The 12517-nt window shown below is 31.7% G+C and overlaps 1 protein-coding gene across 1 annotated transcript; it reads left to right on the top strand.

Annotated features, from left to right (window-relative positions):
* The first annotated feature begins 7785 nt into the window (after positions 1-7785).
* On the top strand, positions 7786-11628 carry TDT (tonoplast dicarboxylate transporter). Its single transcript, XM_088121795.1, has 6 exons — positions 7786-8317; positions 9600-10077; positions 10164-10207; positions 10290-10385; positions 10592-11105; positions 11257-11628. Exons 1-6 carry the CDS (start codon positions 7880-7882, stop codon positions 11280-11282), a joined length of 1596 nt encoding a protein of 531 aa, XP_087977921.1. The 5' UTR covers positions 7786-7879; the 3' UTR covers positions 11283-11628.
* The last annotated feature ends 889 nt before the right edge of the window (positions 11629-12517 follow it).

Here is a 12517-nt window from a genome sequence, read left to right as displayed (position 1 = left end):
TTTTCTTTCATTCTTAGGATTCTCATCAAAATAGGTTTAAAAAAGTAGTAAGATTCTCTTATAAAATAGATTGGGAAATAAAATCAGTTAAATGAAATAGAATTCCTATTATGATTAGAAATTATAGGGTAGTATAAATACATTAATATATTTGTATCAAAATATTCAATTCAATGAAATCTTATTTATTATTATCTATTTTTCTCTCCTCACTTAAAATTATTATGGTATAGCGCAATCAGGTTAGATGAGATAGTAATCAAAGCATGGAAGACAATATGGAGAATGATGAAGAAATAATAAATTTGTTTGCAGTATTCTTTTGAAGGGGATTGGATTTGATTGATGGATTTGTGTGGTGAATTTTATTTGAATTCGCTTCTTGCCATTGATTGACATTGGCATTGATATTGGCATTGGCATTGGTATTGATATTGGCATTGACATTGACATTGACATTTTTTGTTGTTGCTATTGGCATTGACATGAGCATTGACATTGGCGTTGTTCATTGGGATATTATAGTTTCTATAGCAATTTGCAGCTTCTACAACATTGGTTTTGGTTTTGAGTTTGGTTTGGTTTAGTTTTAATTTTGGCATTGGCATTGGATTTGGTTTTCTATTTTGACTTAAACATTAGTTTTCACTTATTTAGCCAATTGTGAGTTTGAGAGAGGATATTAAATAATATTATTAGATAATGTTATTTGAATTAGATTTTCTATTAGGATTAGAAATTACAAAAGTAGTATACTTACGTTATTAAGTTTATATCAAAGTATTAAATTCAATTAATTTTTTTTTATTCCTTTGTTTTCTCTCCTCACCTAGAAGTTATTAATGGCACGTAATGGATGTATTTTGAAGTTGTATTTTTTGGTATACTTTTATCACTAATTTATGACATAAGACTTCTTGCCTACAGTTAGGAGAATTAATCATGAATTTTTGTCGTCACTTTTCTTTTTATTACGATATGCTGAGGAGGGGATTCGAACTCACAACCTCATAGTTGGACGGACGTATATGTCAATTACCGTTAAACTATACTCGTTTTGACAATTTTTATCGTCACTTTGCTCTCCAATCTCCATCCATGTGCATAATTATAAAAAAGAGATCAAGATTAGAATAAATTATGTTAAGTTATCAATTCAAGTCTATGAATTTTGATAGTTTTGTGTGTCCGACTTTAACAATTATTTATTTATTTATTTTCATTTCTAAACTTTAAATTTTGATTTTAATAAATTTCTAGTTAATTAAATCTTAACCTATTATGTTTAGTGTAAAAAAAAAGAGCAAATTTTAGTGGGTAGTGTTTATTCATTTCAGTAGGTACGTATTTAAATTTTCGATTTTGATTATGATAAATCTTTGTCGTCGTAATAACATTATTGCTTAGATACTGATCTACACATGGTGGTTGAATTAAAAGAGATAATTTGACATGATATAATACAAGAGAGCAAATCAGATAAATAAAATATAAATTCGAATAAATTAAAATATTTGACAAAAAGCTAGCTAGAGTACTATTTTAAATTGATTTTTTGTCCCACTCGTCCCTATTTATTCACAAAATCCCTTCATACCACTCATTTTCATGTCCTAAATTATTATTTTTTTGTGTATCAACATCTTGGGAGATATATTCATTCCACGTCACCACGAGAAACTACAGCCCTCCACGTGTATGTCCAAGAAGATTCCTAATGTACACATCGTCGTGGGCCCACGTGGTTTATAGGCAGATTCTTATGCTGGTGGGGCCCACTGGTTGGTTCTATCATTATCGGACACCTGTGGCTAGTCGTGTCCACTCGAATCCTTAACTATTTAATTATTATTATTTTTATTTTTTGATAATTGAATCCTTAATTATTTGATTAATCCAATGGTAGGTTTCATTATATTTATGGATTCACCGAACATTCAGCATAAGGTTTAAGTTTGGCCGTCTCCTTTATTCAGTCACCTCTATTATTTTATCAATTTGTGGCCGATCTAGATTTTTATGTCAAATTGAACCTAAATTTATATAAATATAAGAAGACGAGATTAATTTTATCACTAAATTTGAATAATATGTATCCATTAGAGTTTTTTTTTTAAGTTCTAAGTTTTGGTGGGGTTATTTAATAGTCGATTTAAAATAAACTTTATTTTTATTAAATTTGTGAGTATTTTATATTAATTTTGTGTTTCAATTAAGGTATGAATTAGTAGAAATTAATAGTTAGTACAAATTGTAATATGTATATAAATTTAAGGTTTAATTTAATGAAATTGAAAATTTAGGATGAAAATTGAAATTCAATTTAATGAAATTGAAAGTTTCGGATGGAATTGATATAAATTGTGAAAGCTAGAGGTAAAAATAGATTTTTCCCATAAATATAACTTTAAATGTATTTATTATAAACATTCAGATTAAGTCATATTGAAAAATAAACTATAATAAAAAGACATTTTATTTCTAATTATTTTTGGTCTTGTAATATTTTTAATGACTTCTTTTTCCTTATTAACTAACTGATTTCAAGTTTGGATAAGTTATTGTAACTTAGATAATGGGAGGGAGTGGATAAATTTTTTATTTTTTGGATGAATTTCATTAAGTTGAAAAAAAAAGAAAATACTTTTCACTCAATTTAATAAAATAAATTTTGATATCACATCGTCATCTCGATAATGAATTCTAACTAAATTTAAAAAAATCAATACTTCAAAATATTTTTTTGAAAATTGTAAAACATTAAGGACAAAAATTAAAAAAAAAATGACAGCAAGCATCAAAGATAAATTTAAATATCAACGCATTCTATTTATAGATTTACAAAGGTATTTACTTCAATGAATTGATCTTAACAATAACTTAACACATCAAGTCATAAATTCAGACTTTTACTATATGAAGGTCACTGTGACGTGGAGCGACCAACATCATTCTCTGAAAGATCTTTTTCGATTGAATCACCACCAATCAATTATGAGGTATTTTTACGTGTACATTTAAAGCATATGATTTTCTAAAAGATGAGCCATCAGTTTTATTTTCAATTCCTTGATATTTTATATTTTCAAGAATTAAAGCTAACAGTCCGGAAAAAAAAGAGAGCCAATTATCCAATTGAAGATGTGAATAATAATAATTCTATGGGAAATTTAAAGACATACCTAATTTTTATTTTTATTTTTTAATACCAAGACGTACCTAATTGAAATGAGTAAACACTACCCACTAAATTTTGCTAATTAATATAACATCTTGGGAGATATATTCATTCCACGTCACCCACGAGAAACTGCAGCTCTCCACGTGTATGACCATGAAGATTCCTAATGTACACATCAACAGGGCCCACGTGGTTTATAGCCAGATTTTAGGCTTGTGAGGCCCATCGAGTCCTATATTATCGGACACGTGGCGCTGGTCGTGTCCACTCGAACATGAGGAATCAGATGATAGGTTTCATCATATTTAAGGATTCACCGAACATTCGATATAAGTTTTAAGTTTGGCTGTCTCCTTTATTCAAAGTCACATCTATTATTTTATCAAGATTTTTATGTTATATCTCGAACATATATTTATATAAATTTAAGGAGAAAAGATTAATTTTATCAATTTTTACTCCAAACTTTCAATTTTATCCAATTGCTCTTAAATTTTAGATAATTACTACAATCTTCACCTTAAATTTTGAAGAATGTTGCAATTTTTAGCCTCTAATAGATTTTTAATTATCGAAAAAATTATTCTCATAGGCAATGTCAAATTAACTGTAAGACATATTTATTTTGGTATGAATCGATAGGATTTAACAAAAATGATATTTGAGTCAATTTTTTTAAGTAGTAAGTTTAAGCGGAATTATTTAATGTTCGATTTTGTATGTTAATTAAACTTAATTTGAGAAAAGCTTAATTATTAGTGAGTATTTTATATTATATTTTTATTTCAATTAATGTGTAAATTAGCATAAATTATTAGTTAGTACAAGTTGTGACGTGTATATAAGTTTAAGGATGAATTGAAAGTTTAGTATGACCATTGATATATGTCAAATTAGATGTAAAAAACAGTATTTTCTCCTAAATATACCTTTAAACGTATTTAAGATAAACATTCAAATTCAGTAATATTGAAAACTAAACTATAATAAAAATGATATTATATTTTTCAAGAGCTAATTGGTTTTTCTTCCTATCTTAACTCACTTATTTCAAGTTGATATCATGAGGAAGTGGATACATTTTTTATTTTATGGATGAACACGCATGTTTAAAATTGAAAAAAAAAAAAAGAAAAACTTCTGACTCAATTAATAAAAATATATTTTAATATCACATCAATATGAATTCTAACTTTTTAATGACTATGGAAGGCTAGATTTAAAAAATCATTACTTTAAAAAAATAAAAAATTGTAAAACATTAAGGACAGAAGTTAAAAAATGACACAAGCATTAAAAACAAATTTATTACGTACCAAAAAAAAGACAAATTTATATATTAGCACATCCAATTTATAGACCTATGGGACATTCACTTTTAGATCAAGACATTAATAACTAATTTCTCTAAAAATTACAGATTCAAACTTTTACTTTCAATATCATCTTCATGTAAACGCAATTATCATAAGATATTAAAAATTATATATATAACTCCTATGACACACCATCTTTATTGTGAACCCTCGTACATATGTTTTTATTTTAAAAAATTAAAAAAAAAAAGCTAATTATCCAATTTAAGATGTGAAGGTGGGGCCTAATTTAATGACTTATCTTGTATATATCTTAACTTATGAATTTGGTTTTTTTTTTTCTTTTTGAGGCATGAATTTGGTATTAAAGTTTGGAACTTTTAGAAATGGTAGGTATATGTATATATTCATATAAATCAAAATTTCATTTGTTAACGATTTTGAAGCTTCAAATTCCTACCTCATATTTTTAATATTATATTCTAATAAATAAATAGTAACAGGAAATATTAGAAAGTTTTTTTATAAATAAATTGCTCTAAAATTATCTCCTCTCAAACTAGTTAAAGTGGTCCATCTATTTTCTCATAATTATAAACCTAACCATCAAATTCAACGGATTAAAATATATATCATTGATAAAAAAAATGTTACATGTTCAAATTTCTATTCTCACATGTTATTGAACTAAAAAAAATCCGACTAATTTATACCCATCTCAATTAGGTTCCATACAAAATAAAATAAAATAAAAACCATGGGATCCGACATCATGATTTGAATCTAAGATATATAAACTTACAATTATTGGAGCAAAATTCAATAAAGTATTTTGGATGTAACCAACTAATAGTATTGGAATTAAATTCCATGTCACCTATATAATTGAAGAAGATCATCACTAGTTTCTTGACACGTAGGATAATAACGACGTTTGGAGTGTCCCATTTGTACAAGCCACATCCAATGAATAGATTTTATTATTATTATTTATTTTTGAGGAGATTAAAACACACAGATTTTCCATTTCTCAAAAAAAAAAAAAAAACAAAAAAAACAAAGATTTTCCAAATAAGTGGATGAGAGAGAGAGAATTTTTATGCTTAGCAATATTTGGATGTGGTTTCTTTTGATTGGTCCTATACAACTTTGAACTAATTAATTAGTCATTAATAAACAATCCACACATCCCTTTTGCTTCCAAAAATTTCTCTCTATTACATCTACTATTTTTTTTTTTAATTTCTTCAAATTATAAATTCAGTTCCCTAATGCTTATTTAAATTATTTTTATTTATATACTAAATATATTATGTCGAGCATCAATCATGTAAGTTCGAACCTCCACCCTACATGTTGTACTAAAAAATGTTATGTCAATTAGTTTATTTATATGTTTGATATGTTAGGTTTAAAAAAAATAGTTAATTTGAATATAGTTTAATCAGTTAAGGATTGAATCTCCATCCCTATTGTTGAACTATTTTTTTTATTTTAAAATTATAATGAAAAAGGAGAACATATTGAGTAAAAGAAAAAAAAATGGGAAAAGAGGATTGAAAAGTACGAGGGGAGGCCACAAGTTTCTTAGATTGGAGTTTTGGCATTTATACTTTTTCATCCACAAGATTATAATTATGCCAAAGGAATTTGGAACATACGTTTCTTAATTAATGTTATAAAATCTAAAGTTTTATGCATTTTCTTTTAAATTTTTAAGTTATGAGTAATTCGTTTACAAATTAAATTTTGTTGATACTACAAATTAAATTGAGCTATATGATGTTTTAATTCTAATACGGATGGGGCATTAAATATTGAAGAAAATATGGAAAATTTTAAACTAATTGAAATACAGGTAATTTAACGGCGAATTTGGAAAAGTCTTTCTCACTATTCATTCTATTCGAGATAGGGAAGCTTTCGATCAAGATGTTCTCGCCTCCCCCAGAGCGGATAACTAATGCGTTCCACTTATTGAACAGGATTCTATGGTCGATCCATCAAATGAAAAGCTTATTTAGTTGCAAAAGTGAGCATAACTAGCGGTAATTAACATATATCTCTAATTAAAAAGTTGTGAGTTCGATCTCCACCTCACATGTTGTACTAAAAAAAAACTTATTTAGTCAATACAATATGATTTGTAGTCATTAAGGACGATCCGTTCTTTATTTCACATTTCTAATTTTTAAATAAAATAATTGTTTGGTATTTATTTTTATTTTTCATTCTTAAAATTATATAGAGATTTTGGAAACAAGAAAATCAAGTCTCTAAGTGAGAAATAAGAAATTAAAATATTAACCAAGGGACTTTTGGAACTTTAAATCACTCTTGTCGCCGTAGAATATAAACTCGATAGCCGCCTCATATAAATTACCATATCTAAATTCATGCATCATTATTCTTGTATTGTTTTAGACTTTTAGTGACACTGATGGGCTGATTGAGAAAAAAAAATCATATAGAGGAAGTTGAAAATTTAAAAGTTTGAGAAACTAAATTATATGTTTAATTTAAGATTTTAATCATATTTAAACAGATTTAGATTCCAAAATTTAGTTTAAATCATAGTTCTAGTGTATTATAAATAGTTTAAGGGTGGGATCGTTTCTTGTATATTACTGTCTTAGAGGACGAACTAAAGTGGAAGTTCATAAACATGTGACACATGAGTAGAGGGATACATGAACGAGCTGACATTATCTCGGAAGGAGAGTGAATCCTAATAGGTCGTTTGTTTCGTGAGAATCTAAGATTCCCGTGAGGCGGACATTTGGATTCCTACGTTTGTTTTTGCAGGAATGTAAAATAGTGTGAACCCTAAAATAAAAAAACTTTTGAGAGTTAAAAAATTAGATGAAATGTAAATCATGATTTAATAAATTATTGTGAGTACATTGATATAATATGAATTGTTAAGAGGAAAAGAAAAATAAAAACAATAACAGTAGTTATCAGGATTTTTTTAATACGGTAAAACAGCTCATTATTTAAATATAATTATCTTGAAACTTATTTTTAGAATAGTATAGTTTTAATTCGGACTTTATGATACGATTTGGGCTGCGCAAATCATTGAAATCGCTCTGTTATTTTAACTTTATTAGGAGATCTGTGCTGTTTCTCCAATCCAAGTACAAATTATCTCTTTTTTAATTAGAAATATATGTCTAATTGAAAAAAAAAAAAGAGTTATAACACGTCTCTTTTGTTAAAAAAAAAACAAATAATAATAATAAAGTAAACTATTTGTGAGGAAACTCTACAGCAAAAAGGCAAAATCAAATTTGCCAACTCAGACAACGCAACCCAAATTTCCCAATTTAATCTCATCAATATTCCCCAATTTCGTCTCTCTCTCTCTCTCTCTCTAAAAATGAACGGTGGCCACGCACCCATTCCGATCTCCGACGACCCAAAGGCGCCGCTTCTGCCGGTGGTCGGAGACCCAGTCCGGCGGTCCGGCAGCTTCCGATCGACCGTGAATTCCGTCTTCACGGTTCAGAACTTGTACGTCATTCTGGGGCCGGTTCTGTGCGCCGCCGTGTGCTGGTTCGTGAAGCTGGATGGGTTGGCCGGCAGCCGGAACATGCTGGCGGTGCTGGCGTGGATATTCACGTGGTGGCTGACGGAGGCGGTGCCGATGCCGATCACGTCGATGTCGCCGCTGTTTCTGTTCCCGCTGTTCGGAATCGCCGCCGCCGATGACGTGGCCCATGCCTACATGGACGACGTCATTGCCCTCGTTCTCGGTAGCTTCATTCTCGCTCTCGCCGTCGAGCATTACAATATTCACAAAAGATTGGCTCTCAATGTGAGTTTTTTTTTTTTTTTTCCTTCTTCTTCTTCCTTTCTTTTTCTTTCTCCGTTCACTGCCATTTTTGGGGTTAATTTCGCCCGTCAATTTAGTTTTTTACTCTTAAAATGTTGATTCTAGTTTTGTAACCCTCAAATTATTGGTTCGATTTCCTTTCCTTTAAAAAGAGTGATTTTTTTGAAAAATTTTCATAATAGAAGAAACTCTATATGATATAAATTCATGGTTGCAAATAGTACCAAACCATATGAACTCAAATAAATCAAAACTTAAAGTAGTTAGACGAAAATGAACCTCACATGGAGAAGAAAATATTTTAATAATTTTTTTGTTTTTGTTTGGAGGTATGATTTGGTGGACTAATTATTCTATTTAATTGAATAACCATTAACCAGTCTGATTAATTTTTTTTTTGGTATTATAAAATTGAGTGAAGGAGAGATGTTTAATTTTCTGTTCCAAGAAAGGAATGAAGAGAACCGATTTTCCTCATTCAAACAAATTGTTATCCACGTCCACATCCCTCTATTTGACCTTTCCTTTAAATTCAGATTTGGTCTAAAATATTTCGAGTTTGATTCATAAGCTTTAAAAATATCAATTTACATCAACTTATTTATTTTTTTCCCTTTTTTAATAAGTTAGATTATAAATTTGGTTTATAGATTATATTTATCTCGTCACTCTCCTTTACTTCCAAGGACGTTCTCTACTCTGTTCATTTGATTTTTTGGTATTTTTAAGATTATGTCAATCTAATTTGATTTCTCTATTTTGTACTCTTAATTTTATGTTTAATAAGTCTCCGCATATTATTCTTTAGTTTAACAATTAGATCATCACATTAAAGGTCTAAAGTGTTCAAATTAAATCAACTTTGTAAATAAAAGGAATGACTTAGATAAAAAGAAGGTATAGTTGAATGATTTATCAATAACTAATTAAAATACAAGAATGAAATAAACAGAAACAGAAGTTCCAAAATTGAGAAGTTTTTTAAAGTAATAAAAAAATTTAATAAATATAATGTTGAAAGGCAAATATCATTCTTATCCTGATCTTTGCTTTCTTTTGTTTTAAATAAGATTTTGAGATTTGGGACCAATGTAGCTAGTTTTTTAAAATTCATGAATAAAAAATCTAGAAATTGAGAGATAAAAGAAAATAAAAAAAAGGAGATTTAAACTTTTTTATTTTATTTTTTGGAATAAGAAATAATTTGTCTTCATCAAACAAACTTTAAGATAAGGAGTAATCTGGACCACACGATACATCTCAGGTAACTCTTGTGTTCTGTGGGGAGCCACTGAACCCACCACTGCTCCTTCTGGGAATCTGCGCCACCACTTTCTTCGTCAGCATGTGGATGCACAACGTGGCGACGGCGGTGATGATGATGCCGGTCGCCACCGGGATCCTCCAGCGTTTTCCGACGGGTGGGTCCCGGTCCGACGCCGAGGCCAAGTTCTGCAAGGCGGTGATTCTGGGGGTGACGTACGCGACGCCGATCGGAGGGATGAGCACTCTCACCGGCACCGGCGTCAACCTCATACTGGTCGGAATGTGGAAGAGCTATTTTCCGGAGGCGGACCCCATCAGCTTCAACACTTGGAGCTTTTTCGCGCTGCCCATGGCTCTGCTCATCTTCTTCGTGTTTTGGGTCGTCTTGTGTTTGATGTATTGCCCCAGAGGGTCGGGCCCCGCGCTTTCCGCTCATCTCGATAAGGGCCAACTCAGGAGAGAACTCCAAGCATTGGGTGAGCTTCAAATCATGCTCGTATTGCTTTTCAATTCTTACAAATTTGGATACTTGAGATATTTATGTTGGATTATGATGGAGCAGGTCCAATGGCTTTTGCCGAGAAGATGGTGTTGGCTGTGTTCTCGGTCTGCCCCTAAACTAAACTAGTTCATCATTTTTCTGAGAAAACTTTGAACTTGAGTCTGAAACAGAGATATTTTCTTGCAGATTCTGATATTCTTGTGGATGACGAAGAACATCACAGATGACATTCCTGGTTGGGGAGCTCTCTTCAATGGCCGTGCTGGCGATGGAACTGTCAGTGTGAGTATATCACTTACTCATTACGTTATTACCTTCTCTCAATTTGCACCTCTCAATGCATTTATTAACACCCAAATTGAATATGAATACAATACTTGTTATGTATCAAACACTTGTTAATTAGCGTCCTCTAAGACAACCGTGTTTGTGTCTCGTGTCTGTATCCGTGTTGCTTAGCTCTTATTTCACTTATGGAAACTCGGTAGGTGATGATGGCAACGCTACTATTCATAATCCCAAACAAGAAGCAAGAGGGGGAGAAGCTAATGGACTGGAACAAATGCAAGAAGCTGCCATGGGGGATCATACTACTCCTTGGGGCAGGCTTCGCCATAGCAGATGGGGTAAACAAGAGTGGTCTGGCAGACGTATTAGCCAACGCACTAAACTTTCTAGAGAGAGCCCCATACTTAGCCGTGGCTCCTGCGGTCTGCCTCACGAGCAGCCTCATAACCGAGCTGGTCGCCTCCAACAACGCCACCACCACGCTGGTCATCCCAATCCTGATCCAAATAGCCACCACCATGCACCTCCACCCGCTGTTCCTTATGATTCCAGGTGCCATTGGGGCTCAGTTGGCCTTCCTTCTCCCCACTGCTACACCTTCCAATGTGGTTGGGTTCAGCACTGGCTATATTCAAATTCCGGATATGGTCAAGATTGGCTTGCCTCTCAAGGTGGCTGCCATTGCTGTCATCTCTCTTCTCATGCCCACTCTTGGTACTTTTTTCTCTCCTCTCATTTTTCCTTCCCCCTATTTTGCTTGATATAAGTTGAGTTTGTTAAATTGCACAGGGATTAACTAGGCACAACTCTGAAAATTTAACTTGTAATTTAAGCTGATAGAATCTCATTGGCATGAAAATTGCAGGAAGTTTCGTTTTTTGGGACAAATAAGCCATTGCAATGAGGCTGCCAAATTTGGAGGTATACTACTTTCTGTTGATTTTTGAGGTATTTGCCAGAGACACCCATCTCCAAAAGAATCAGAAAAGCCAATATCAGTATTTATAATATTACACACACACACGACTCTTCCAGCTCTTGCTTCCAAGCATTATATAGGATCAGCTTCTTCCAAAATATGTATATAGAGAGACAGGCCTTAAATGGAAAGGAAATGTGGTGGGCATTGTTATCAAGTAAAACTATTATGGTGGATATATTGTTAAAACAGTGTAATTAAGTGTAATTTTTATGAGGGCATGAACATGAAGTGATAAAGTAAGTGTATTTCTATAAAGTTTCGCTTCAATGGTTGCATTCCTACAGAATGGTTGAAGGGCAGAAGAATGTGAAATGTGAAATGTGATTCGTGTTTGGTTGAGTGCGGTTGTTGTTGAAGAAAAAATGTAGGAAGTTTCAGAAACTTTGAATTCCAAGTCTCCCCCATCCCCAATTCCACAGATCGGCCAGCTGATCATCCTCCATGGTTTGAGTTTCACTGATTGAAAAACCCACCTTCAAATTTTGACAAAACCCCAATAAATAGTGGTGCCCACTTGCGATCTGACGCCAGTTTTGGCCTGTTTGAATGCAGCAGAAGAAGGTGGAGAGATTTGTTTCAGCAGGGGATTTGTCTTTTTTCATTTTTTTTCCCTTCTTGGTGTTATTTCTCTGCTTTACTAGGGTTCTTGTTCTTGTTGGGTTTGACTAAAATTGTCTCTGCTTCATTCTCACCCTCGCCTCTTTGTCTCAGTTGTGAAAATACTTAACTTCGATCACTTGGTTCCGACCACTATTGAAAAATTGATAGCTTGTTATTTCCTGTCGTAGAAATCCTAGGACACGATAAGGAGAGAGAGGTTTTATTTTTCTTATTTTTCTTTTCATTTTTTGAACTACCGTATCATCTATTTTATGAAATAAAAACTGTCAAGTCAACTATTCTATTATAAAATATACCATGTCAGAGGTTGACAAATAGTCAAAAGATTGAAATAAAATATTTCATTAGCCTAATTAGGAGATACAGACGTCATATTTCAAAACTCGGGACAATATGGATTCATAACATGCCCCTTGAGATGACGGTTCTTTTAAATTCACCAATCTCGATCAGATCCTTTTTCTTGTTTATGAGTTTATTGAGCTCTAATACCCTTTAAAATTCATGGAGTTTCCCATGGTAG

This window comes from Momordica charantia (genome assembly GCF_013281855.1).
Source record: "Momordica charantia cultivar OHB3-1 chromosome 3 unlocalized genomic scaffold, Mcharantia_2.0 BLBB01000003.1, whole genome shotgun sequence".
Taxonomy (NCBI): Eukaryota; Viridiplantae; Streptophyta; class Magnoliopsida; order Cucurbitales; family Cucurbitaceae; genus Momordica; species Momordica charantia.
Note: the sequence above shows the minus strand (reverse complement) of the source record. Positions and strands in the feature narration are given on the sequence as shown.

Excerpts from the sequence above, each read along its gene's own strand:
- TDT (XM_088121795.1), top strand. The coding sequence starts at position 7,880 with ATGAACGGTGGCCACGCACCCATTCCGATCTCCGACGACCCAAAGGCG. Across the intron at positions 8,318-9,599 it reads ACAAAAGATTGGCTCTCAAT|GTAACTCTTGTGTTCTGTGG; the intron begins GTGAGTTTTTTT and ends GATACATCTCAG. Across the intron at positions 11,106-11,256 it reads TCTTCTCATGCCCACTCTTG|GAAGTTTCGTTTTTTGGGAC; the intron begins GTACTTTTTTCT and ends TGAAAATTGCAG.